This window comes from Fringilla coelebs (assembly GCF_963513975.1).
Source record: "Fringilla coelebs genome assembly, chromosome: Z".
NCBI classification, from domain to species: Eukaryota; Metazoa; Chordata; class Aves; order Passeriformes; family Fringillidae; genus Fringilla; species Fringilla coelebs.
The window spans coordinates 32194976-32221505 of record NC_140031.1 but is presented as its reverse complement, the minus strand read 5'-3'; the positions used below and the strand labels follow the sequence as shown (position 1 = coordinate 32221505).

Sequence of the window (26530 nt, the reverse complement as noted above, 5' to 3'; positions counted from 1 at the left end):
TCCAAAACATAGCACTGTACCAGCTATGAAGAAGAGAATTACCTCTATCTCAGCTGAATCTGGGACTACTGAAGAGTTTATGGGAAAGTTGAAATTTGTTTTAAGGGTGGCAGAGTGCCTGAAATCAGCTTCTGATGCTCTACCATCTTTGCCAAAAAAGGGTATGTTATAGGCAAAAAACCATTCAATTTGGTGCAGTTTTGTCAGTTGACAAACAGTTTTTGTTACTTGTTCTGGTAACAAGAAACAAGGACAAAAGAAAAAAGAGTAGGAGAAACATGCTTCCCTCCAGCCACTTCTGCTCTAGCTTTGTTAGTCCCCTGTGTCCTCTCTGGACATTCAGTGTGTTCCATGGATAAGACAGTTGTGGTATAGGAGAGAGTCAGGTGTGAAGTGGTTACTTGGTTTTTTGGTGTTCCTTGTTTCTTACTCAGCAGATGCATTGTGGGCTCCTCCATGACCTGCAGCCCTACCCCGATGTGTGCCTTCTGTCTCCTCTCTACCAGTGCTTGCCATTAAGGGAGGTTCCAAGTCTGATCATACAGGAGCCACTATGACACTCGCACTCACCACCACCTGAGCTGGGGCTGACACCCTTTGCAGCAGACAGCTCCAGTGATCCCATTGAGTGCCCTGCTGGTTCCCTGCACACACCACACAGGCAGACAAGGTTTCCTTTCTGGCTGGACCCTGAGTTTCGTTTAGCAATGTCAGACAGCTGGGTCTGTAAAATAATTTAATCATTATGCAACCACAGAATAACAGCTTGAGCTGGGTGCTTCGTGAGAGGGACCCTGGATAAAGGAAGCCCTGGACATTTATACCCTCACAGGCTAAGCCTGGAAACTGTTGGGTCTTCCAGTTCAGTCCTTGGTTCCTGATGTCTCTGAGTTTCCACTCACCTGGCTGGCTAATGTGCCCTTTGTACGCAATGTTCAAGATCTCTTGCCTCCAGCTCCGGCCGTTCACAGCTCAGTCTGCAGTGACGTGAACTACTTTCACTAAATGTAGTTCAACATAAGGCAACTCCTCTAGCCTGGAGCTTGGCTTGGGCAATGGCTTATATATCTCTTCTTTCAGTGTTCCTCCTTGACTCTGGCATCTCTTTTGCCTCAGAACCCCATGTGCCCTGTGCAGGCATCTTGTTCTGTGCATGACCATCCTTCCATCCGCTCTCCCCTTTCTCCCATTGCTGTTTGGGTGAAGGCACCATCTGTTCCCAGGTGAGCTGGGATGTTGAACTGGGTCAGTTCTTCCTTTGCCAGCCAGTTGTGATCAGCTCAGGACAGTGACGGGGACTTGATTCCACCTATGTCATCAGCACCTGCCTACTAGCATGAGAGATGAGTATAGTCAGTGAGGGATCTTGATAGGGAGGGCAAGTAGTTGCTTATAAAAACTGAGAGTAAAGTAACGTCGGTGCTCATGAATAAATACATGGTTTTCCCCGACAATATCTTTAAGTGGAATAATATATTATGGCCTGCTACTATGTTGCAGTATTCAGCACATAGGTGAATGGGCACATTTCTTTAGCTGTCGTCTTGGTTGTGACTGTATCTTAGGATATTCCTTGATCTCTATGTTTTATCTACATACAGCTCTTTGATTTTAAGGATTCTTAAGGGCTAAGTTACACACTTATAAACACAGTTAGCAGGGAGGACAGTTCAGGATTCAGAGCTTAAAAATTTAGAATGAGTAGGAAATTTTGTGTTCAGACATGCAGGAGGTATGGTGAGAGGGAAGTGGGTGATCATATGAAGGTTAAGGCAAAGTTGAGCTTTTAATGTGAATACAAGATGATAGAGGCATTCACTTGGATTTTTTTTCCTTCTTTTTTTTTTTTTTTTCTTGCTGGGCATATGTCTCAGTATGGTTGTGTGCCCTAAGCCATCCACCACCCTAACATGGAAATAGGGAAATTCAAATAAACTGAGAGTGAGATTAAGTGACATAAGAGGTCAAATGATGGTGATCAAAAGAGTAATTCAGTTTTATTCACTGTCCAAGAAGTAAGCAAGGAAGAAAATAGTAAAGAAAAGGGAAAAGTGAAGAATTACAAAAAGTGAGAAAGGTAGTCACCACCAGGAAATCTGCAGCATCCTGTGAAGATCCCTCCTTCCTCTGTTGGTGTGTAGAGCTCTGTTGGGGCCTGCTGCCCACTCATTTCTATCTTGGCTGAACGCTGCTTTGTGGCACTGCCTCAGCAGTTTCTCTGCAGTGGGGGAGCCATGACAATGGCACATTGTCCTGGGGTGACTTTAGATGCTGAATTGTAACCCCATTCATTTAGCCCAGAAATAAGTTTTGCACCTTTAAGACTGGTTCTGAGAGCAAAGGGACAGGAATTTTGCCTTCAACCAGGACACATGTGCATTGAGGTTCATCACATTCCTGGGGTACACCTTGTCCCTTGCAGTGGCACTGCCATGGATGGTCATGGCCCATGGCTGCACCACATCTTCAGCTGCAGGGTGTTCTGGCATGTGGGTGTCGTGGTTTGCACTGTCAGCAGTTTAGGCTCAAGAAGCTGCAATCTGCTTCTGCTTTGTAAATTCCACTGTTCACTCTGATGGACCCAAGCAGTGGCAAAATGGATTGTTTGCTAGCAGTTCTCCACTGCATTTTTTTATATTTTTTTATCTTAGTAAGGCCTTCTGAGAACTGTATTTTCTGTTTCATTGCCAGAACTGGAATGTTCTAAGAGCAGTATTGATACTTTGCAGATGTTGCTTGTAACTGCTAGTAAGGGAGTTGGAGGGCAGAAAGAAGATTGTACATTGGGCTTAAACCCAAATGCACTTCCCCAGTGGGGGGATAAAAAAAGTCAGGGGAGCTCTGCCAGTTTTATTTGAAGTAGCTAGTATGTAAGAAGGAGAAAGCCATAGGCAATGTAATGGAAGAAAAAAGCATAATTTAGGCATTATCTCCTCTGTAACTATGGTTTTAAGTATTAATTCATTAATTATCTTACTGTAATCCTTTTTTGGCTTACATTTTCAGGAACAAGTAGTTAAATCACTAAGGATTTATACCATATTTAGAAATGCACTTCTTTATAGTAGCATCAAAAGTTGTATTTGACCAAAACCAATTTTTTTAATCTCTAAGATATGTTATATTATGCATAAAAAAAGACTTACACTGCAGTATAGTGATGGGAAAATGAGTTGTTACAGCATTAGAGTTTGAAATTTTAATAAATAATTTTCAGATTAAATTGAAAACAGTGGAAATTAATGAAATATGATGTATTTAATATTCTTGTCCATCTAGTAAGGGGTTCCTTGATGTGATGCTGTCTTAAGTAATGTATGTGGGAGAATACACCTCAGGTGATGAGGGGATTTAGATCTCGTTTTTGATGGGTTTTTTTGTTGCAGCCCCATCCAGCCATTAACACTCCTATCAATGAAACTGTTGAAGAAAGCAGTCAGGAGCCTGCTGAGGGGAGTGAAGAAAAAGCAGGAGCCAAAAGGAAGAAGTGTTCTGTCCCAAAAGTAAGTGATTGAATTTCTGCTTTGGTCTGCCTGAAATATTTTCAAGTCAAAACTATATTGCCAAGTCTTTACTTAAATACTTTAAAGTAACAGCTGTTTGCATCTCTTTAGATATACTTACAGTAATACTTTTATCCTTCTGTTTTCCTTTTACAGAGCTCTAAATGTTTTTTGAAAATTAATTTCTTTACCAGCCAGTATTTCTATATCATAATACAAACTAAATTCATACAGTACTTCCTAGGCAGGAGAAGTTGGAAATTATAATTATGATCAAGAATTAGATTAACTTTTCCCCGTCTATTTTTGAAGGCTTTTTCATATATAGACAGGTACGACTCACTTTCAGTTGTGATAATTTATGTTCAAAAGTAGAACAGATCATGAGGGTCTGTCATGGGTGAAAGGGTACTTTAGCATGTTTGCCAGAAAAGGTTTATAAGAATCAGCTTTAATTAGACCATACCCTTAATGAGCTACTTAGGATATAGAGAATCTCATAACTGTATCAATGCAGCTCTTAAGCCAGAAATCAGTATGCAGTAGTTTACAGAGTTTCGTTTCTTTGCTATGTAAATGTGTGCATACCTTAACCTTCCAAAATTAAATCCATTTCAGTCTGAAGCATCTTTGTTTCAATTTGCTGGTGCAGTAAATAGTTTATACTGTAAGAGGTAAAGCTTCCTAGCTTACTGTACATTAAATGATTTGGTAGCACACTGCTTTGAACTTTTTTCTGTTCTTGAATGCTTTCTTCATATGGGGATATTTCTCATATGGCATGGGAAAGATGTCAACTCTTCTCCATGGTTTTAAGAATAGAATTCTAAAATGACAAAAATTGTCATGCAGGTGGGATTGACATTTATAGTATCTCATTTATTTGTAACTCTTCTCTGAAATTACTACTGACCATGATGAGTAGTGTCCTTAAATTAAATGTCAGACTATTTTGAATAGACTTGCCTTTATTCTTGACCTTTGTTTCCATTTTGATTATTTGCCAAGATTTAATGTAGTTTTTCTGTAGGTGTTGCTGGCTGTTCTTCTGTAGTGATTCACAACTGCAGAATTTGCAATGTGTCAGACACATAGCAAATAGAATTAGTGTCCAGTAGCTGTAATAGCTTGAGTATTCAAGAGTAAAAACATTCTTTGATTGGATGGAAAAAAATAAAAATTAGTCTACTGGTAGTATACTGATAGATTATGTCGAGAATGGTTTTGGTGAGTTGGAGCCTGCAGAATTATCAATGGATTATTTCTCCTGACTTCTTACTGCCTAGAGTTCCTTATTTTAGTGCTTGCAAGTGTGGAATGTGAGGGTGATTTGGGTTCTATTTGCTATACCTTAACAGCGCTTTGAAAGCAATAATTTCCTGACAATGTTAGCGAACCAGTGCTGCTCTTTGCTATGCATGCTGCCTATAAAAGCATTTGTTCTTAGCATTTGCTGCTGTGAGGGGGAAACTTTTAAACTGGGCTGATTGATTGATTAATCAGGTATCTTCACTCTGAATTTATGCATCAAGCCTCACATGCCTCAAGCAGCATGTGCAAGTGGGGATGCCAATGACTTAAGCTTCATGTTTCTCATCAAAAGTGCTTCTAGGCTGTTCAATGCTGGCACAGTGTAAGAGAAACAGGAAGACATAGAGCCATTTAAACATAAATATGGAATGGAAGATCCTGACTGGGTCCTTCTGTATAGATTTGCCTAATTAATCACCCCAAGGCAAAATAGAGAGCTAATTTCTTTTTTATATACACTATGTGTGGTAATGTAGCTATAACATCCATTAATCAGGCCTTGTACTATAGTTTTCTTTGGTTTTAGTGAACCAATAGTTCTTCTGTCTTAAAACTGTTCCCTGTAAAAAGACTCAGTGATGTTACATGTCTTCATGTAATTAGAAATACTGTGTAATAGTTGCTTTGTGTAGTGTTGAAATTTTAAAAGTTAGCTACTTAAAAATGTAATTTTAAAAAATGTTCTTGAAAGTGGAACGAGCCAATAATATTCAAATTGAGAGAACTAACAATCTAAAAGACGTGCAGATATATAGGCTGCAAGGAAATGTTGATTATTTTTAAGTAAATAATTACAAATGCTTGATTTTCAAATTCTAACTGCTTTCCCAAAACCAAAACTAGTATTTTAAAGGTTTAAAAAACTGCAGCAAAACAAGAAAGTGCATAAATTACAATCTCACAAATTGTAAAACAACTTGTGGTTTGTTTACAATTTGGCCTGGTTGCAGCTAGGATAGGATTTGTTTTCTTCTTAGTAGCAGGTGCAGTGCTGTGTTTAGGCTTTAGTATGAGAAAAATGTTGATAACACACTGATGTTTCAGCTTTTGCCAAGTAGTGTTTACCCTAAACCAAGGACTTTTCAGTTTCCCATGCTCTGTCAGTGAGCACGTGCACAAGAACCTGTGAGGAAGCACAGCCACAACAGGTATCCTTAACTGGCTGAAGGGCTATTCTCACAAAATCACAGAATGGGTCAGGCTGGAAGGAACCTAGTCTAGCTCACCTTTCTCTCAAGCAGAGTAATCCCAGATGACATTGGACAGGATTGTGTCCAGATTGTTCTTAAATATCTCCAGGATATTCAAGAAGTCTCTACAACCTCTCTGAGCAATCTTTTGCATTGCTTGGTCATTACACAGTAAAGAAGTTCTTCCTCATGTTGAAGTGGAACTTCTGTGCATCAGTTTGTGCCCGTTGCCTTTTATGCTGTTGCTTGGCACTGCCAAGCAGAGCCTGGATCCATCTTCTTGGGACCTTCTCTCTAGACACTTCTACACATTGATGAGGTCCCCTCTCAGTCTTCTCTTTTTGAGGCTGAACAAGCCCAGATCCCTCGATTCTTTCTCATGAGAGGGAGTAGTCCAGTACAATTAGACTTTTAATTGGCACCTAAGAAATGAGTGTACCTACGGATTCAAGCTACTTTAAAGGAAAAGCAGCCTGATGGCAATTAACATGTTCTCTTTTCACTATAAAATACTTTCTAATGCATTTTTTATCCTCTGTTGACTTTCTTTGCAGTTATCCCCTAAAGGGGATAATAATTCACCTACAGAAGCTGAAGCAGAAGAAAAGGAGATGGATACTTCAAAGGAAGATGATCTACCTTCTGACAAAACCAGTAAAGAAGTATGTGAGAGTTTTTTTCTGTGTTACAGAGAACATAATAATATTATGTTTATTGCTGTAGATCTATTACTGAGTATTAAGACACTACAGTTATTACTACTGTGGCAGTTTCAGGAGTTGTTTAATTATTAATTGTAAAATTTACTTTGTGTTCAGACACATTTATACCTCTCACTGAAGATCTCAGAAATTGAAGTTTTCATCAGAGAGGAAACTTGTAGTCTGATCTATTTTTAAATCAAATTAAAACAGTTGGTAGACTGTGTATTTTATCACTTACCACTTACTATATTGCAAATGAACCTCTTTTAAAGACTAGGTGAAGAGTACAGACAGACTTAAACATCACGACATAGCCTCTTTATTTAGAACAGAATATTATTTAATACTTATTTTTTTATCTCTCAGGAGTAAGTCCTAGGTATCAGATAATCACAGAATCACAGAATGGTTTGGGTTGGAACAGACCTTAAAAATTACATAGTTCCAACCTCCTTCTCATTGACAGGTATATCTTTTCCTAGACCAGGTTGCTCAAAGCCCCATCCAGCTGTGCCTTGAACACTGCCAGGGATGGGGCAGACACAACTTCTGCAGGCAACTTGTTCCAGTGCCTCACCACCCTCACAGTAAAGAATTTCTTCCTAATGTCTAATAATCTTATATTTTAATAATTTAAAAGCATGCAGTCTCTTCATGTTCATTACAAGATTCTTGTCTAAATTGTGTGCCAGAGGCTTCAGTTGTGTAGAAAAGTAAAATAAATAAAATATATCTTAGTTTTATTAAGATTCTTAGGAACATTTTTAATCTTCACAGGATCTAGTGAAAACAAATGATGCTTCTATTCCTAAAGTTGCTAGAAGAGGAAGAAAAAGAAAGGTAACAGTATGTTTAATTACTTTCCCATTACTGGAATTTTTTTCATGTGATAGTAGTGGATGCTACTTCCTTTAATGACAGATTCTGCATAAAACTAAGTGTTTGACACTCTACTCCCCCTTTTCAAGTGTCTGAAAGATTTGCAGGAATGAAAGTTTTCCCAGAGTGTTTTACCAAATATTTATTATTTTTTAACTTGATGTGGAATATGGAGTCTGTCTTTCCCAAACAACTCATTACAAATAAGAAAAGATAAGACATAAACTGTTGCTAAACTGCTAATAAAATAGCCTGTATTGAAGCTCTGAAAAATTTCTTTTAACATCTTCATCACATTAGACTAACACCTGAAATACAAATACCTTTCTCACAAATTGGGATTTTTGTGGTCTCTACAACCTGAGAGAATACAGAGTTACTTTGAAAAAGACAGTTCCAGCTGCTTGCTCAGCATATGCCAGCCTTAATGTTCTTGTGGTCAAACAGCCAGACAGATCAGGGCACTGACCCAACTGAAAACTAGAATTAATGACAGCTCTTAATTTTGTGTTTGAAACCTTACCTTTCAAAGTTACAGCTGACAGCAGGGATGGGGGATGAGTATGAAGTACTTGTGACTTTGGTATCTTTGTCACAGAAAAGTAGCATGCTGTATCTATACTCTAGTTGTCCTTTATCCTGTACACTAAGCTCTTGACTATTTTCTCCATTTGGGATTGGAGAGGGCAAAATTAGTAATACTTCTGTTACTAAGTTCAGATACTTTTTTGTGTATACAAGCAATCACATAATAGCATATTTCCAGAAGTTTAAAGGTTTTTGTCTGAGAAAGGAATTGAGATATTGGTGCCATGTGTTTTTTCACCGGTGAAATTCATTCTTTAAATTAGTCTGAAAAACAAGCTGAAGCTGAGGAAGTGGCAGCAGGGGCAGCAACAACTACTGTGCCAGTGTCTCCAAAAGTAAGCCCCAAAAGAGGAAGACCAGCAGGTAACTTTTTGAAGAATGATTTAATTTTTTTCACCACAGAAATATTTTAGTAGAACTAGTCAGGGAGTTACCTCCTTCCTCTGAAGTACTACAGAGTATTTTTGAAGGCTTAAGGCAGATTTTACTAATAGATTGTAGTGAGAAAACGTCTCATATTGATGAGTTCAGGACATGAATGTATTTAAATTGTTAATGTTTAGTCTTCTGAATTAAAGACTGGTTTATAAGTATTACCTTTTAGAATAGGTCAGTCTTCTTTGCAGAATACTGCTTAAGTGTAAATATATGATAGGCGCTCTCTGGCAGGTTTTCTGCATCAAGTTTTTTATTCCTTAAAGGTCTATAAAATACTAGAATAGAGTTAGAAGATCCATAAAACACAAAGATGAGAACTGGGGGGATAAGGAGCCTGTAGGTGAAGTTCAGAGCACAAGAAAAATGAAATAAGAGCTGAAGAGACTTGTTCAAAAAGATGTTTAAGTATGTGTTGATAAAAAAATAAAAAGAGAATGTAACTGATTTTTTGGAATGTTTTGTTAGAATAATTTGTTTCTTTCAAGTTAGCAATGATCTATTGTCACTTTAATGGTAAGCTTGCAGATATTCTTGATCACTAATTACTGCTTTGGAATACAGTTCTTGCAGCTATTAAGTACATTGTATGAGCACCTAGTCAGGGAAACAATTCATAGTCCTCTGTATCTGCTGACAATAAATATAAAAAGAGTGGAACCACAATTAAATAGACTTTAAGTACTTATGCCATGGAAACTGTGAGGAAATTAAGTATTAATTCATCCTCCTCTGCCATTTCATTACATGCACTAAATATGCATTTTTAATATTTGGTTTTTTCTTTACAATTTTTTGCTGGGTTTGACTACTGTCAGAGCAGGAAAACATCTGTAAGATGTACTTTTGCCTCCTATATGAAAAACCTTTTTGGAAAATATATTATGCAGGATGCTTAAAAGTGCTCTATGCTAAAACCAACAAGAGTTTAAACACTGAATATTCGGTTTCCAGTGACAACATAGTCACTGGAACTCAACAAGTATTTGAGGTAGATAAGTGCCAAGCAGGCAGGGTGTTTATCTTACTCCTATCAATATAATAAATCTGAGGAACTGTAGAGATTTGATCTGCACTGTAGTGTGGTGGTAGAACTTATTGACAGTGATTTGTTAGCCTGGAAAGTGATGGAAACCCAAGATATGGGTAAAACTAGTGGACAACAAACTATAAATGTAGACCTAAGTGACTGCTTTTCATTCACTAATGTCAGGTTTCTCATTATCTAATTTAATACTCATCTTAGTTATGCAACATGTGAAATGGATGTTTCACATTTGCAACTGCATAGATTGCAAAAAGTATTAGTAGCCAAAAAAAGAATTAGTAGCCAGAGTCTGTGGCTAGGAATCAGCAAAGTTTTTTAAATTCACCAGTCGGCTAAAAAAACTGCCAACACTTTAACTTACAAAGAGATCTTGATTAAGTTTGGTACTCAATTCACTTGAATTCTGTACAGTAACAAATATAGTGCGTATATTTTGATTTAAGCGTGGCTTATGTCTGTTGCATAAGTATCTTGAGACATAGACAAGGAACATATGGTGGCTGTGGACTAACCTGTTACTTCTGTATAACTACTAGCTTCTGAAGTAAAAGTTCCAAAACCAAGAGGGAGACCCAAGTTGGTGAAACCATCATGTCTCTCGGAGGGTGACTTGTAAGTTTTTCCTTAATATAAAGCTTCTTCCTTGTCAACTGTGTTTCTCCTTATGTTAAGACTTGTAAGTTATTACTCCTGACAGGTTTTTTGCCCCGTTAGTGTTCAGTATAACTTATTATTTGTGTAGACGTTTTTATAATGCAGTCATTCAAGGAAGGACATTTCTGAAACACGGGAGAGAAGACCTTAATCTTCCTAACTTGTCCATTCTGTACAAAATTCCTTATATGATTGTATACTGAGTGAAGAGGAAAGATGTTTATTAAGAAAAAGTACAACAACGTACAAAAATAAAATAGTGTTTTTCTTTTTGTACATTTTTGTTTCAGAAATCTCTTCTGATGAAACTGCAACACTGTTAGTTACCTGTATTTCGATTTTGCTGTTTTCAATTCTTATATCAAGTCTAGTGCTTCTAGTAACTCAAGGAAAAGTTGAACATAGGTTTAGTTTTCTATAAATTGGGAAATACACAGTTTTGGAACAGAAACAACTTAAATAAGGATACTTTATAAACCTAGTTTACAGTGTATGCACTTTGGGTTCTACAGACCCATCTGTGTGGGGGAGCCCACTGAGAATTAACTTCTTGGGTGAGGATCTATGCACTTCTATTCATGCTACCTTCATTGGGCCCTCCATACTGATATTTATTTGCTGGGGCCTTCCCCCCCACAGGTAGTGGGTTTTAATTTTTAGAGAAAGAGTATTTTTGAAGAGTTGTTAAGTGAATTAACTTCATCATTTTGCTATTCTGTGGTCAAAAAGCCCAGCTTCCTGAGTTAGAATGTTGTTCTTTGAAGTCACTATAGATAATAGATGTGATGCCTAAATACTTGCCGCACATCCTGGCTAGATGGTGACAGTGGGAGGGCGACAGTCCCCCTTTCTCGGGGCTCCGCAGAATCCCAGCTACCAGTGGAGGCCCGGTGTGAAACAAAAGGACACAGCAGCCTGGGCCTGGGGTGGCACTGTCCACAGTCTGGGGACAAACAACAGCTTATAAAGGGGGGCAGGTCTCAAGGGAGAATACAATGTTCAACTAATCAAAAGCACTGGGGGTGGAACACAAGGCAGGGAATACAAGGGAGAAAAACTGCTTGGGACAGGAGGGGTTAACAACTGGATGTGGGGGAGAAAGGGTTTGAAACTTGGCAGAGAAGTAGCTAAGTAGAAAAGAGATAAACTGACACCTAGCTCAATTGAATAACAAAGGCAGGTCTGTGTCACTCTAAAATCAAGGGGAGCAAAAAACCCCAAAAGGACAAATCAACCAATAACCTGCAAAATAAAAACACACTGCAACAATACTCTTTTTTGTTTTAGTGTTAATGAGGAGGAGAAGGCAAAGAAAAAAGGAGCAGAAGAAAAACCCAAAAAGCAAGGGAAAAAAGATGAGGAAAGTCAGAAGGAAGAGGAGAAATCAAAGAAGGAAATGGATAAAAAAGAAGGAAAGAAAGAAGCTGAACCAAAAAAGAAAAATGTTGCAAAAGTGGGTTCTGCATCAGCTTCTGATTCTGAAGATGAAGGAGAAGAACAAGAAGGGGATAAGGTATAATTTTGCTTTCCTGCTAAGTTTATTATAGAGGAAAGTAGTATCACTGGAGATCTTTCTTCAAGTTAATGCTAAATCTTAATGACAGTAGAAATCTGGCATGACTGGTGTACAGATAGATAGAATAAAGGTTTCAGAAGTATATTTTTCTCAAATAATTCTTTCAGGAACTTTGAGTATTTTCTAAGAAAAGCATCTTTTCTAAGATGTCTTTTTAACAAAGGATTTAAATATCAAGAGGCTTATGGGATTTTTTTTTTGATCTATGCTCCCTGGAAGACAGATGTTGTTTTCCTTTGGTGCCTCTGGAGAACAATGTGGCTTGAAATCACATTTTTAAAAGGTACAAAACTGTTTCTAGCCAACAATGTGTAATGTCTTCCTTTTTCTGGTGCTTAGTATTGCCCTTAGCATTGCCCTCTGGTGCTTAGTTTTGAAAAGGAAAAAAGGAGAAAGGACTAATGAAATTGTGTTTAACTTCAGGGAAAGCCGGTGTTTGTCAGGTTTCTCCATGGAGCAGAATTATTTCAAAGATACTTAGTTTCATCTGCTTACAGAAGCAATAATTTAATAATGTTGCCTTTCCTTCCAATCACAAAATGCCATATGAAAACAGAAGAAAAAAGGAGGAAGAAGCTTTCAGGCAACTCACAGAAGAAACACTGTAAGAAGCCAACATGAGCGAGAAGTAACAGAAAGAAAGCGTAAGCAAGAAGAACAGACAGAATCTGAATCGTGAGTCTATTTTGACATGTAATGCCTGCAAATTGTAGTAATATTTTGAACCTAACAGGAGGTGAAACTTCTGAAAAAATTCCAACCTGTTTTGGTCTGTGTTCTACTGTTATCTCCCCCTGCCTTTTTGGTTTTCTATCTTAACTTCTTTTTGAGGGGAAGGTGAAAAGCTCCTTGAACCAAAATGTGCCTTTGTGGGAAGAATAGAACATAGAAATTAAGTGATGTCAGTCTTTCAGTGATGTAGAATATCTATCAGAGGACAGCTGGTGTGTTCTCTTTAGAACTAAGTTAAGAATATCCATGTGAAAGGGGTTCGTGTGAAAAACTGTTCAGGACAGCCATATATTTTTCTTTAAAATTTTAGATTAAATTGGTAGGACCTGGTAGGTCCTGATAATCCATGGTTATAGATTTTTCATGAGGTATGGAATGCATAGGTTATCAGGAAAGCATTGCCTTTTCTGTCTGACAGTGGGAGCACATGCTGTCAAGCAGAACAAGGAAAAAGTAATTACTCTAGTATTGCAAAGCCAGTTGACTGATACCAAGAACAAACTGCATTTAGAAGATTACTCAAATCAAACTTAAGAATAGAGAGAAGATCCCACCAGGAACTTGGACAGTAGGACAATAGGAAGAAATCTGACTCATTCACTATTCTGCAAATGGGTGAAGAAGCTGCACCACAAGAGTTTGATGTTCTCATCCCCACCATTGGTGGGAGGGCAGAAGAAAGGGAAAGAACAAGGTAAAAATTTGGAGGGAGGGAAGAAAATAAAGGTCCCCTTTACCTGTAAAAAAACCCCTATCTTTTTCACGTTCACTAATAAAAATGTAGTTTGTTTGAGTATTTCTTTTCTCATGCTCCAGCCTTTTTTCCTTTTGTTCCTGTCACTCCTCTGGAGACCTAACATAAATACTCTACCTACATGTGGGAAACCTAAGCATTTCCAGTTTCAGAGATACTAAATTGCCTTAGCATCTTTTAATATATCACTATTTAACACATGCTGATTTGATTTTGAGAATCAAACTGTCATATATTGATTTTGTTATAACAACCAAATTCCTTCTTTTTAGTAGCTGTCATATTTTATGCATTGGAGGGTAGATAGAGTTTGTTTCAGTGAGATAAAGGAGAAGTAGTAAATGTATAATGAATTTAATTACAGTTGATGACTAATACCACAAAACTCAATATTGCTGAGAAGTAAAACTAGTATAGGCTGATATGTGTTTTGATTATTTTGCTCATCAGTGTAGTTTCCATTTTCTGGTAGCTACTTCATTAGTATTTATTTAGTTAAGGTGCTTTGTACACCATTCTGTACATATACAAAGTTTATCAGTACTGTTGAGATTGTGCTGCCAGTTGAAGCAGACAAGTTTTGTGTTCTTTATGAAAGAAACATGGAAGACATGCAGGCCTACATGTTTTATGTATGCATATTAGTATGACAGGGAGAAAACTAGTCACAGGACATTTAGTTATGATATGCTGAAATATGAAAATTACAAAAGTAGGCTTTTAAATCCCTCAGTCAGAGAAAACTGAGGGATTGTTAAGCAGAAGTTCATAATCTTCTCTGCATAAAGAGCTCAAAAGGTTGTTTCAAAGATTTCTGCCTGTTTTCATCCTCTAACTGAAATGGAGATTTTTTTTGTTGTTTTTCTTGAGTCTCAGCTTTATTTTCAGTGATACAAATGAGGAAAGATCAAGGAAGTTTCACTACACTTGTAATAATTTTTTTTTCTGTATTACTACTTCCTTCAAGAACTTTTAAATTATTACTGATACATTTATGGCCAATTGTAAGATATGTATTCTGTTACAATTCATTATTTGAGAAAATAGTCATATAGGAACTGATTATGGTTAATTGATCTCTCCATAAATTCCCTGTGGTAATGGTAAATAATTCTACTCCTTTTGTCATGATGATTAAAATATTTTCTTTCTCCATAAATTAGTTCCATATAATGGCATTTTACCAGTTAATGTGTTATGTTACTATGCAACAAAAACCAAAATACAGTTTGGAGATTATGTGTTTATTAAAATCCTTTAATTTGCAGTTTCTAGAAAAATATGGCTTTGAGTACTTACCAGCAGTATCTTAGCTAATTGATTTTTTGTGAAATTGTTCATTCTTGAAAACCAGGGTTTGGTTCTTTGTTATTTTTGCATGCTAATGTTTTAGTAAAGATAATACCTCAAAATATTGCATCTCATCCAAAAACAGGTGGGGGGGGAGGGGAGGGGGGTGAAGCAGGCTTTACAACATTGTAAAAAACATTTCAACATTTTTGATAGGCAGAATAAAGAAGAAGGCAAGAAAGCAGAAGTTAAGAAGATTGAGAAGAAGAGAGGTTAGTTCAAAGAAGTTTACCAGTATTTTTGGTCATTTTGTATTTTGAATGGAATTTCTTCCTGGATAAGATAATGTACTGCTGAGGGTGGCTGTGTGGTCTCAGTCTGAGATGTTTGCTCCATGATTCTTTCAGGTCTGTGAAGCAATGCATTTTTATTCTTCCATGCAGTGCAGTGCAGTAGAACAGGTCTTTGCTAGTCTAACTTCCCTGTCATTTGACCTTTTAAACCCCAGTCTCTTCTGTTTGTGAACATGAGAAAAAAGCTTTTATTCTTTGATATAAATCACTTCAGTCATTCCCGTAATTTTTTCCTTTGTATCTTCTCATAATACAATACTCTGAGGGACCTTGAAACTATTTAGATACTACCTCTCACTAAGTAGGAGGCTTAGATTCAGATTACTATGGTCTTGCCTGCTGACTGACCTTCATAGGAATAAGTAATTTCTTTTTCAGTACTCCCATCTTTGAGGGCAATCCAAACCACTGTCTGTAATCTGTAATTTGTAATATAGTACAGATCCAGTGGCATGGACTCCACTCAACCCAGTGTTGCAGCAAAAGACAAATAAAAACTATCCAAACCCATCCAAGATGAGTTTGACTTAAAGAAAACTGTTTGTTTGCATTGTTGTTCAGAATATGTACCAAATCGAAGCAGACATTCAGCATGTGAATTAGGGAATGCCATGTCCATTCACCTTTCACACTTCTGAAGCATGTGTACTGGGAACATTTTATTTGGATGGATTTGGACTGTAACTTGAATCGTGACCAGTTTACTGAACACAAACCATCAATAACCAAGTGTCCTGTCATGGAAGGTCTTCCAGCTTTATAACTCTTAAAATTTGTTAAAACTTCTTGTTAAGCTGGCCTAAAATTAGAGCGTGACAGCTGTGTTTTGGAATAGAAAATTCTTTTCAGTTGTAACTTCTAGGGAAAAAAATGCGTGGGTTGCCAATCCTGTTCAGTTTTAAGAAGCTGTGTGCTTTTTTTCTGATGGTATTTATGTGTGCACCTGAATGCAGGATGCCTGTTTTCATCTGCATTCTGTATGAGGTTCATTCTTTGGAATTATTTCTGCAAAAGCAAACCCAATGTGATTAACAAATGTTCATGAGTATTATTTTTAATCTTCAGAAACTTCAGTGGATTCTAGGCTTCAAAGGATACATGCAGAAATAAAGAATTCCCTGAAAATTGATAATCTTGTAAGTATATTTTTTTAAACTGATTCATGTTTCAAATTCCAGTAGGAAATACTTGGCATGTGTTCTTGTTTTTAATTAATACTCTAAAAGGCATTTTTTCCATATGCAAGATAACTAGTGCTTAAATGTGGCTACTGTGGGCAGTGAAAGATAAGTGTCAGCAAATGAAACCTGTTTTGTTTGAAAATGCTACGTAATAAATTATTTACCAGAAGCATTCAGATAGAATTACGTCAGATAGAACATCTGGTGCCAGATCAGCTTGCTGAGCCATGTGGAAACACCAGGACACTGGATGCAGTAGCAGGATGCAAGTGATTAGCGCTCCACTCCACTGACTCCATTCACTGTCAAAGGAAATCTGCTGCTTGTCAGGGATTTGGGTTTGGAATGTTACTGGCAGATGTTTGAGGCTTTCTGGCCTATTTGTTTGCTGCTGCAGATTTTCAGATTGGGTACCAGTGATACAGTCAGAGGATACTTGGAAAGTAGCAAGCATGACTGTGTGACTTTGAGGGTAATGGTAAAGGTATGGGGACCCAGGTGGTGATTCCTTTATTGAGGAAAGGTCTCACAAAGGAGTAGATAGGTGTGCTAGGAGGGGGCAAGACCACCCAAAAGTAGTGCTGCCAGTGGGCTGGCCAGCCTTAAAGAACATCAAACTAGGAAGCTGAGGAGGAAATTATAGCAGAGGAGGAAATGGTGGAGCAGGATGGCAATCAGATGTAAACAGATGTCAGCAGGGTGATGTAGACTGACTTTGTAATCCACAGAATTCTTCTTTGAAGAACAAGACTGAAGTGGCATGACCACAAGCATCAGCACACTGAATGAGGAATTGCTGGCAGCCCAGCATTATGAGGAAAACTCTCATAACCTTTCTGGAATGTCAGCACAACCATGTTTCTCTTAGGGATGGCTGTACAATACAGTGTGATGAGCAAGTGTGGGGAACTGGAAATCTCTGCAGCTGCAGGACTGTGGTTTCATTGGTATCAGAGATTTGGGTAGAAGTGAGGTGAGCCCTGCCTTATATGTTTACAGGCTCTTTAGGAAAGATGGGTGCTGGGAAGACAAGATGAAGGATAACTTTATGTGAGAGACCAATTGAAATATGTGGAGCTTTGCACTGGAACAGCTGATAAGCCAGCTGGAAGCTTATGGGTCAGGATTAATGGGCAAGCCAAAATGAGTGTCATCCTGAGAATATCTTCTGCAGATCACCTGATCAAGGAGAAGTAGAGAATTAATTCATTGTAAGACAATGGGGAGACACCCTTGACTGGAAGCTTAAAACATCCTGGTATTTGCTGAAGGGACATGCAGATAACACACAATGCAAGAAGAAGCTTCTGGTGTTTGGCAATTGCCCAGCACAGGTGATAAAGAAGTTGATAAGGCAAGGCCTGATCCTTCAGGCAGCAAAGTTCTGGTCAGGCATATGAAGGTCAGGGGCAACCTTGGCTGCAGTGACTCTGATAGTGAAGTTCAGGGACAAGGGAGCAGGATGAAAAGGATCAGAGCTCTGGACTCAGGAGAGCAGACTTTGACCTCTACAGGGATCTGCTTAGAAGAATCTCTTGAGAGACCATGCTAGAGGGAAGACAGGACAAGGAGATCTGACTCCCTTTTAGGGATTACCTCCTTCTCAAGGTTGATTAAGTCTAGGAAAACGTGGGCCTCTTCTGAATGGGATACAGAGATAGGCGCTCTAGTGAAACAGGAGGTAACAAGTAGTAAAAACGCCTCAGGTAACCAGTGTCTTCTGGACTTCAGTTTGCTTGTACAATTCTGTTCAGGAATCCTAGGTCCCTGAGACCATGGGAAGATTAAAACAAAACTTTGATGCTCAGAGAGCAAAGATCAAATTAGAGAACATTTAGACAGAGACCTAATACAGAATAAGCAAAAGAGTGCCGGAGGAGCTGGATGTTGTCATTGTCCATCCACTCCATTTTGTTTTTGAAAAGTCATGGGTGATGAGGGGCTGGTTCCTGAGGACGGGAAGACAGCAAATGCCTCACTCATCTTGCAGAAGGAGGATCTAGGTTACTACAGGCCAGTCAATCTCACACCGATCCCTTGAAATGTGATGGGACAAATCCTCCTGGAAATTGTTTCCAGTGATATGAAGTACAGTAAGAGCTCTGAGAGTTGTCAACAGAGTGAGGATGAAATTATGCTTGACTAAAATGATGTCCTTTTGTGAGATGACTAGCTTGGTGGATGAAAGAGTGGATGTTGTTTCTGTTAAGATTAAAAAGGCTTTTGACACTGTCTCTCAGGACAGCTTCAAAGATAAACTTAGGAGGTCTGAACTAAAAAGGCGGATGAAAAGGTGGACTGAAAACTGGCTGAACAGCAGGGCATAAAATACTAACCATTGGCAGACCGCAGCTACAGGCCAGTCACTAGTAGTCTGTACTATTAAAACATGTTATTAAAGACTGGGATGATGATACAAACCACATCTATAGCAAGTTTGCAAAAGATACAGAATTCAAATCAAAGGTTTGATGGGAGTGTTGCCATCCAGAGAGACCTGAACAGGCTGGAGAAGTGGGCCAACAGGAACTTCATCAACTTCAATTCCAGCAGTGCACCTGTGGAGTGATAACCCTGTGCCTCTAGCATGGGCTGGGGACTGAGTGGCTGAGTAGCAGCTTGTCAGAAAATGACCTGGGGGTATTGGTGGATACCAGGCTTACCATGAGCCACCAATACAGTTCTGCAGCTAAAATGGCCAACAGCTTTCTGGGCTGCATTAGAGAGGGTTGCCAGAACATGGAAGGTGTGGTGGTTGTGCTTTACTTGGCACTGATGAGACACTGCACTGTATTTTAGGCTCCCTAGAACAACAGAGACATGGTCCTACTGTAGGGTGCCAGGTAAAGGGCCACAAAGATGGATTAGTGGCTTGGAGCATGTGTTGAAAAAGAGGAGGCCAAGAGAGCTGGGAGTGTTCAATCTGGAGAAAATACAAAGATAAGAAAATAAGTGTGAGTTAAGAAGTATGGCATGAGGAGCAGCAAGCTGTTCCAGCTAGGGAAACACAGAGTTGTTCTAGGTGTTGGAAGCAAGGTTCTGGTACTAAGATGGTGGGGACTACCTAGTGCTAAACTTAATCAGTTCCAGCCTGCTCCAGTGGAGGAACCACTTAACCCTCTGACTGGATGGTGGTGCATCTGTGAAAACTTACTTAAAAAGCATACTGGGTGGCAGGGAGTGTATAAGAACAGTTCTTTGTACTAACTGCAGGGCTTTCCTGCCTTCTCAGTGGTTAATCACTTGTGAAAAATTGAGCATGGTGAAGCCTGACTATGGTGAACAACTTTGAGCATAGAAGTTCTAGAATCATGAAAGCAGCACAAAGTTTGCTTTTTATGTATGTTGAAAGCTTAAAATTCTTGTTAAATGTTACAACTTAATTAAATATAATCTGCCTTTTATGGGAGTAGCTAAGAGACAACTGGTGTTAAATTTTTGTTGGCAAGTTTGACTATATAAATTGTTCTAAAATTAAGTACATAGTCAAATTAAGGGAGAATTAATTATGGGAAGATGTCATTGAGTACAGAAGTTAGATTAGTATGGCTAATTAAAGATTACTAATATGTAAGTCTTCAGACTAATTTTTTTGTTTATATACAGGATGTGAACAGGTGTATTGAGGCTCTTGATGAGCTTGCATCCCTTCAAGTCACAATGCAACAAGCTCAGAAACATACAGAGATGATCTTAACTCTCAAGAAGGTGAGATTTTCAATGTTAGTTAAAGTAGAGTGTATGTTTTCTTAAATTGATATCAACTTTATTTATTATTGGAGTACACTGTCCAGTCTGGATCCCTACAGAGCAAGAATGATGCAGACAGACTGGAAAGGGCCCACAGGAGGGCCATCAAGAAGATCACAGGGCTGGAGAACCTGCCCTGTAACCAAAGACTAAAGGATTTAGTTCCTTCCTTCCTGTAAAAGTAATCACATTTTTCAGCAGTTTAAAGGGCTGCTGCAAAGAGAGGGTTGGGGTTTTTGTCTTCGCCAGATGTAGAGCAATGGGTACAAGTTGCACTGGGAAAGGTTTTATTTTGATGCTAAAAACCTATTTTTTTTTACAGTTAGAACAATTGTTTTACTGTAACAGACTCCTCAGGGATGTGGTGGAGTTCCATCACTATAGGTTTTCAAATTGTGATGGGATCAAGGGTGCTTGATAATGTGGTCCCTTTCCCATGAAGGGTAGGACCAGGAGATCTATTGAGGGCCCTCTGAACCTCGAAGTTCTGTGACACTTCAAGTGCAAAAGCCTGTGATCTCATTGTAGGTTAAATGAATGTAAGGTAGCATGTAATGAAATGACACAGATATTAAAGGACCTAAGTGGAGCCTGTTTTATCACTTTGATTTCAGATACGGAAATTTAAAATTAGCCAAGTTATCATGGAGAAATCTACAATGTTATATAACAAGTTCAAGACCATGTTTCTGGTTGGGGAAGGAGATTCTGTTCTTTCCCAAGTACTGAATAAATCACTTGCTGAGCAAAAGCAGCATGAAGAAGCTAATAAAACCAAAGAACAGGGGAAGAAAGGAGCAAACAAAAAAACTGAAAAGGAAAAAGATCAAACAGGTAAGTCACTGTGGCTTTACTTTCTTGTCACATAAAAGACTTAGTCTTCATTAATTTCTGAGCCAGCTTCAAAATAGTCTTGATGCAGGAATTTCACCAGTCTATGAAAACCTTTTCATATCTGAAATTGTCAAGGACAGTACTGCTACAAATAATTTTCAAATTCAATGTAACATTTGCCATGGGCATTTTATCTCATTTGGCTAAAGGAAATTTGCAAAAATTAGGTCTTGCAAATTTTACTTCTGTAAATTACCTAACTTGATAATGTTACAGAATTTAAAAAAACAAAACATTAAATGTGAGGTAGAATGGCATACTACCTTTGTTGCACTTTAAGCCAAGCCAGCAGCCAAGCCTCTCACAGCCAATTGCTCACTCCTCCACCAGTAGGATTAGGGAGAGAATCAGATCATAAAAGGTAGAAAACTTATGGGTGGAGATAAACAGTTTAATGGGGAAAGCAAAAGCTGTCCACATGAAAGCAAACCAAGGAATTAATTCAGGGCTTGCCATGGGCAGGTTCAGCCATCCCCAGGAGAGCAGGGCCCCCACACATAACAGGAAAACAAATGTCATCACTCAAATATATTCCCCCTTCCTTCCCCCCTACTTCACATACTGACATGATGCCATATGGTCTGGAATGTCCCTTTGGTCAGTTTAGGTCACCTATCATGGCTGTGTCACCTCCCATGTACCCCCAGCTTCTTCCCCAATGTGGAAACAAAAAGGCCTTGGCTGTGTGTAAGCCCGGCTTGGAAGTAAAAAAAAATCTCTGTATTATCAACCTCGCATTCAGCACAAATCAAGAACACAGCCCCATATTCACCACCATGAAGAAGATTAACTCTATTCCAGCCAAAACCAACACAATGTTCTATTCCTCCAGTAGTTTTTTGGTACCTAAGCTTCTGCCACGGAATGAGAACTTGAAACTGTTAAGTTTCCTTCCCTAGCCTCATGCATGCTCTACCATGTGTAGCAGCAACTTTTAACCACTTCTGTGTTACTTCCCTGATGCAACATCAGTAGTTCTTCAGCCTAACAGCAAAGAAATAATCATTTATGGCAGGAGAATGTATTTATGCTCTTATCAGTACAGTTCCACATCAATCATGAGCCCTTGTACAGCAAAATATCAAAAGCTTTCCATAGTAAGCATGCTCAATAATAACTTTAAGTTAGTACTAAAATATATATATATTTAAATAGAGGAACAAAATGAGAGACACACTGGAAATCTATGTTGCAATGTAGGAGTTCTACTCATCTATTCAATTGATCTCCAGAAGCATCTCACAGAAACTACATTTACTTTGAAATTGAATTCTGGGAGCAGAACTGGGGTTTTTTTTCAGAAAATAATTTAATAGTTACACCACTCAGATCAAGACTAAACAAATTACTGTAACTAAGGTGCCAAGGATTCAACACAACTATAGTAGGAATATCACTATAATTGTAACTGCTAAGAAAGCAGGGATGGTTTAGGTCCAACCATCTTCTGGTGAGAGAATGGGTGATGAAGTAGAGGTTCCATACAGATCTTTCTCCAAACCAGTGATAGCACAACTAATACTTTACCAAAGAAACTACAGTGAGAGACTTCCTGGGCATAGTCTGGCTAGTGAAGCCACTCCAGATAAGGTTAACACAGCTTCAGTAGAACACAGTGAAATACCATGTTGTTGCCCAGTCACATGGAGAATAGGAAGACATTTTATCAGAGTAGAGGGATATTTTATGGAAGTAGTTTTTTCTTTATTTGCTGTAAAAAGAAAATTTGATCCTTACATGCATTCTTTTGCCCTTTTAAAACTGCTGAACTCTGACTATCTTCACAATGATAGTCAATACAGAATGATGCTGTAATTGGTGGTACTTAATGTAAAGCTTCAGATCATCTGCTTTGTAACAAGGGAATATAGCATTCACTCATTCACTGTTCATTGAATTCCTCCTCTGACCTTTGAGTTCAGGACTGATTCTGAGCAAGTGTATACAGATAAACTGTAAAAATTCAGATGAATAATATGTTGTCTTTTTTTTCTCACTGTAGCTCAGTAGTTTAATAGAGGAGTTCTTTTATAAATTTGCAAGTAAAATGGACCATCAATTCAGAGAGTGACGTTCCTCAACTCACTCAAAACTTACTGGCTCATAATACCACAGCAAAATATGTAGTCATCACAGAAATTGTAAAAGATGTTAAATAGTTCTGCATTGACTTCACTAAATAGTCCTTCCAGCTAGCACTGCTTTCCGGCTTGAAAAATCCATGCTATCATTAAACACTTATATTTATATAACTTGTATTTTGATTATACATAATTTGTTGGAGTCAAAGTAAATTAGAAGTGATGAAACTAATAACTTCACCGATTAAAGTACCAAGAATCCCCAAAATTAACTGACCTGGTTAGAGTGGTAAAAATGGAAGTATATTCTCTCACTGCTCAGAATACAAACAATACAAACAAGCATTAGGCCTATGATCTGTAGCCTAGAAAACACAGGAAGAACTTGAAATTGCATTAAAAATACAAGCTGTTCAATTCCCATGGGATGAGGCACATTGCGTGGGATGTCCAGAAGTTGAAGCTGTATCAGTGTCTTTGGTATTGTTTCAGCTACTTGGGTATCAAGGTGAGGGGAAAATATTTGTAATGTTTTATTTGATTAAGGTAAAGAAATTATTGGGGGCTATTATAATACAGTTTTATTCCCTGCAAGTACCACTTTTCTGCTCTTTCATTTTAAAGGTTCAAAGATTCTGAATGGAGGGTCTGAACCCCAGGACACCAGCCAGTCACAACACAATGGAGAAAGTGCTGAAGAAAGGAAAGATAGGCATGAAGTTGGCAGTAAGAAAAAGTGAGTTAATAACCCTGTTGAGCTGGGGATCTGTTCTGCTCTCGCTTAATAGTGTAAAATAGATTGAAGTTACTTAACCATGTTGAGGTACTGTTTTCTTCACAGAGTTTACTCTCAACTTTAGAGAGTAACAGCATACAAATCTTCTGTTTAAGTTTTGAATGAACATTTTAAAGGTTATTTCACTCACTGCTGTGGTGGAGACTTATAAACATTACAGGATGTCCTGCTATTGGAGAGAATCAGCATGTGGTGGTTCTGGGCAAAGTAAAAGCTTTTTCCTGTGTTTTAGGCTATTAAGTTGGAAGCAAAGGAAGTCTGAACCAAGTCTTATAGAAACTAATGAGATTTATTAATTTTTTTGTGAATTTTTCATGTATTGTCATCAATAGACAGCCACTTTATATCATTTTCTACTGTTTGGCTGTAAAAAGCACTCAAATGCAGGTAAACTGCAGGCTAGGACTTAAAGCTGTGAAATTCCAGAAGTCTGAATGCTTTGTGGAGGTGGATGCACTTACCATTTTAAACATGAAGCCATAAGAATGCTTCAATTTGTCTGGCATTAAGTATTTAAACCTTGGTTGCAGCAAAAAATATGTTTTGTAAACATAAACAACAAGCAATGAATCTCTTACAGAAAGAGAAACACTTAACAGAATTTATTAACAAATTTGAAGTACACTTTGCTTTCTCCAGGCACTCTGCACTTTGCACTCAGAGATTCTTTTTGTTCAGCAGTATGTATTGGAGCAAGCTCCTTTCATCACTAAATTCATGCACATCAGGAGAAACTGCAGCTGCCTGGCATTCTTTTGGCTATCCGCCAAGTTAAAAGTTATACAAAATAGCGGAATATTGACTATTATTTACAATAAGGTAAACTTAAACCCAACAAAACAGCACAAAAAAACCAATTAAGAAATTAAGATGAAAATTTATCTGGTATTTACTGTGAAGTAGCCTCAGAAGTACTGAAGTAGATTTGGGAGTTTTCAAACAGTTATGCTGAATACTCATTTGGTCTGAATAAAGTCCTGCAGCAATACTACAGGAACATAGTGGAGTTACAGGTTATATTCTAGGCCCCTGCTTAAACAAATTAAATAAACATTTCTATTAAGTGTGTGTGTGGTGTTTGCTGTGGATTTCAACCCACACTCCAATGATCTTTGACTTTGATAAAGAAACCCACTTTCCAAAAAAATATCGTAAGGCTACTTGGACACAGGATCTGTGAACTTATTGGTAGCTAACAGCAACAAACCAGATTTTTAAATAAACTCCTTGCAAATATAGTGCATCTTGAGAAATGCATCCACATGTTTGAATTCAAGCTCCATACTCTCCAGCGTACAAACTTCCTTTCATTATTTTTCTACATTTTTATTTGCAATATTTGGTTTGTTACAAGTGAGAAACAAGTAAACAAAATAATGTCCAAAACACCTATGTGGCTCACTAAGCAAAGAGCTGGTAAACCTCTTAAATCACAGGACTGTATTTAGTTCTGAACATTTATTTCTCCCTCTGCTAGAGGGAAGACATGTCTGTACCTTTCTGAAGATGTAATTCAGAAATTTTTACAAAAGTTTTGTAACTTAAAATTTCTGATCTGATTGGCACTTAAGAACATTTTTCAGGGCGTTTTTTATAAAAATACATACTGCCCCTCGAGGTTACCTCAGTGTTCGAGGATACAGTGGATTTCAGTGGCAGGAGGTAAGGCAAGTTAAGCTAGAGCACTTTTCCACTTCAACTGACATACAGTACAGACAGAGATGGAGCTGTGAATGACTGCCCTTCACAGCCCATCACATACATCAATAGTGATGCCACTCACTCCCAGCTTAGCTTCAGATCTGAGGGCATTGTTGGGGTAACGTTACAGCTGGCATCGCTTACAGCCTCAGTTCTCCAGACTTCATATACTGCTGAGTGTTCATCAGCATCGCTTGCTCTACACTGTGCAACCACCTGGAATAAGTCTTGCGTGCTGTCTTTGTATGTGATCAATAACATTGCTTTATTTTGTTTCTAGGACATGTGGTGAAGAGAGGGAGCTTGAAAAGCCAGCAGATGATTCTGCCTTTGAAAACAAATGACATCGCTGAAGTTTTATTGTTCAGTTTTTTAATTACAAATTAAAGAGGATTGTTAAGTTTTGCATTTGAAATCTATAGACTGCTGAAATTCTAAATAATTTTATAAGCATAGTATTTTGAAGTTAAATTTTGTGGAATAAAAGTCCCTTTAATCTTGGTTTAAAGTATTTAAACACTTTTGCCAATAGTTATATCCAGTATTAACAGGTAACACATTTCAAAAGGTGAAAATCCCGCTTAGAAAATGCTTACATGTTACAGGACTTAGAGTTGTAGTATATTTTGAACTTACTACTGTGTGTTTGTCTAGTTAATAGCAGAAAAAGTGTAAATACTTCTAACTCTCTGGTTGCTTCATTTGTATAAAACTACTCTTCCTATGATACTTACCTCTGTGCAGTTTTTCAACTCTTGTTGGGGATGTCTTTTCACTGTGTTTTGTAGGAGTTGAAAGCGGCATTTTTATAGCTGTTACAATGTTAATGTATGAGTATACTTCATTGTTTGTTTTTTTTCTAAATAAGTTTAGTTCTGTTCTTGCAAAATTAATTGTGCCAATTTACTGCAATGTGACTTTTATGGTTTGCTTTTGTTATAGTAAGTATACTGAAAAGTGTGGTGTTCTCACAACAGAACCTGTTGATGCAGAATGGTTGGAAAACACTGTCTTGAATGATTTATGGAATTAAAGAATTTCAAACTGATTAAGACATCCTTGTATAGAAAGAACCATTCATAGGAAAAACATGAGTCTGGTTTTAGTACT

The 26530-nt window shown here is 37.9% G+C and overlaps 1 protein-coding gene across 3 annotated transcripts in view; it reads left to right on the top strand.

The window, feature by feature from the left end:
- PSIP1 (PC4 and SRSF1 interacting protein 1) overlaps positions 1 to 26468 on the top strand; it is a 35993-nt gene extending 9525 nt beyond the window's left edge. For all 3 annotated transcript variants that reach the window (XM_084225566.1, XM_084225565.1, XM_084225567.1), the window contains exons 5-17: positions 3387 to 3503; positions 6559 to 6666; positions 7486 to 7548; positions 8439 to 8538; positions 10195 to 10270; positions 11600 to 11825; positions 12445 to 12563; positions 14881 to 14936; positions 16083 to 16153; positions 19805 to 19906; positions 20563 to 20782; positions 23548 to 23659; positions 25701 to 26468. In XM_084225566.1, the coding sequence (XP_084081692.1) occupies positions 3387 to 3503; positions 6559 to 6666; positions 7486 to 7548; positions 8439 to 8538; positions 10195 to 10270; positions 11600 to 11825; positions 12445 to 12563; positions 14881 to 14936; positions 16083 to 16153; positions 19805 to 19906; positions 20563 to 20782; positions 23548 to 23659; positions 25701 to 25764 (1434 nt within the window). In that variant the 3' untranslated portion in view covers positions 25765 to 26468. The remainder of the gene's footprint in view (positions 1 to 3386; positions 3504 to 6558; positions 6667 to 7485; positions 7549 to 8438; positions 8539 to 10194; positions 10271 to 11599; positions 11826 to 12444; positions 12564 to 14880; positions 14937 to 16082; positions 16154 to 19804; positions 19907 to 20562; positions 20783 to 23547; positions 23660 to 25700) is intronic.
- Positions 26469 to 26530: the final 62 nt, after the last annotated feature.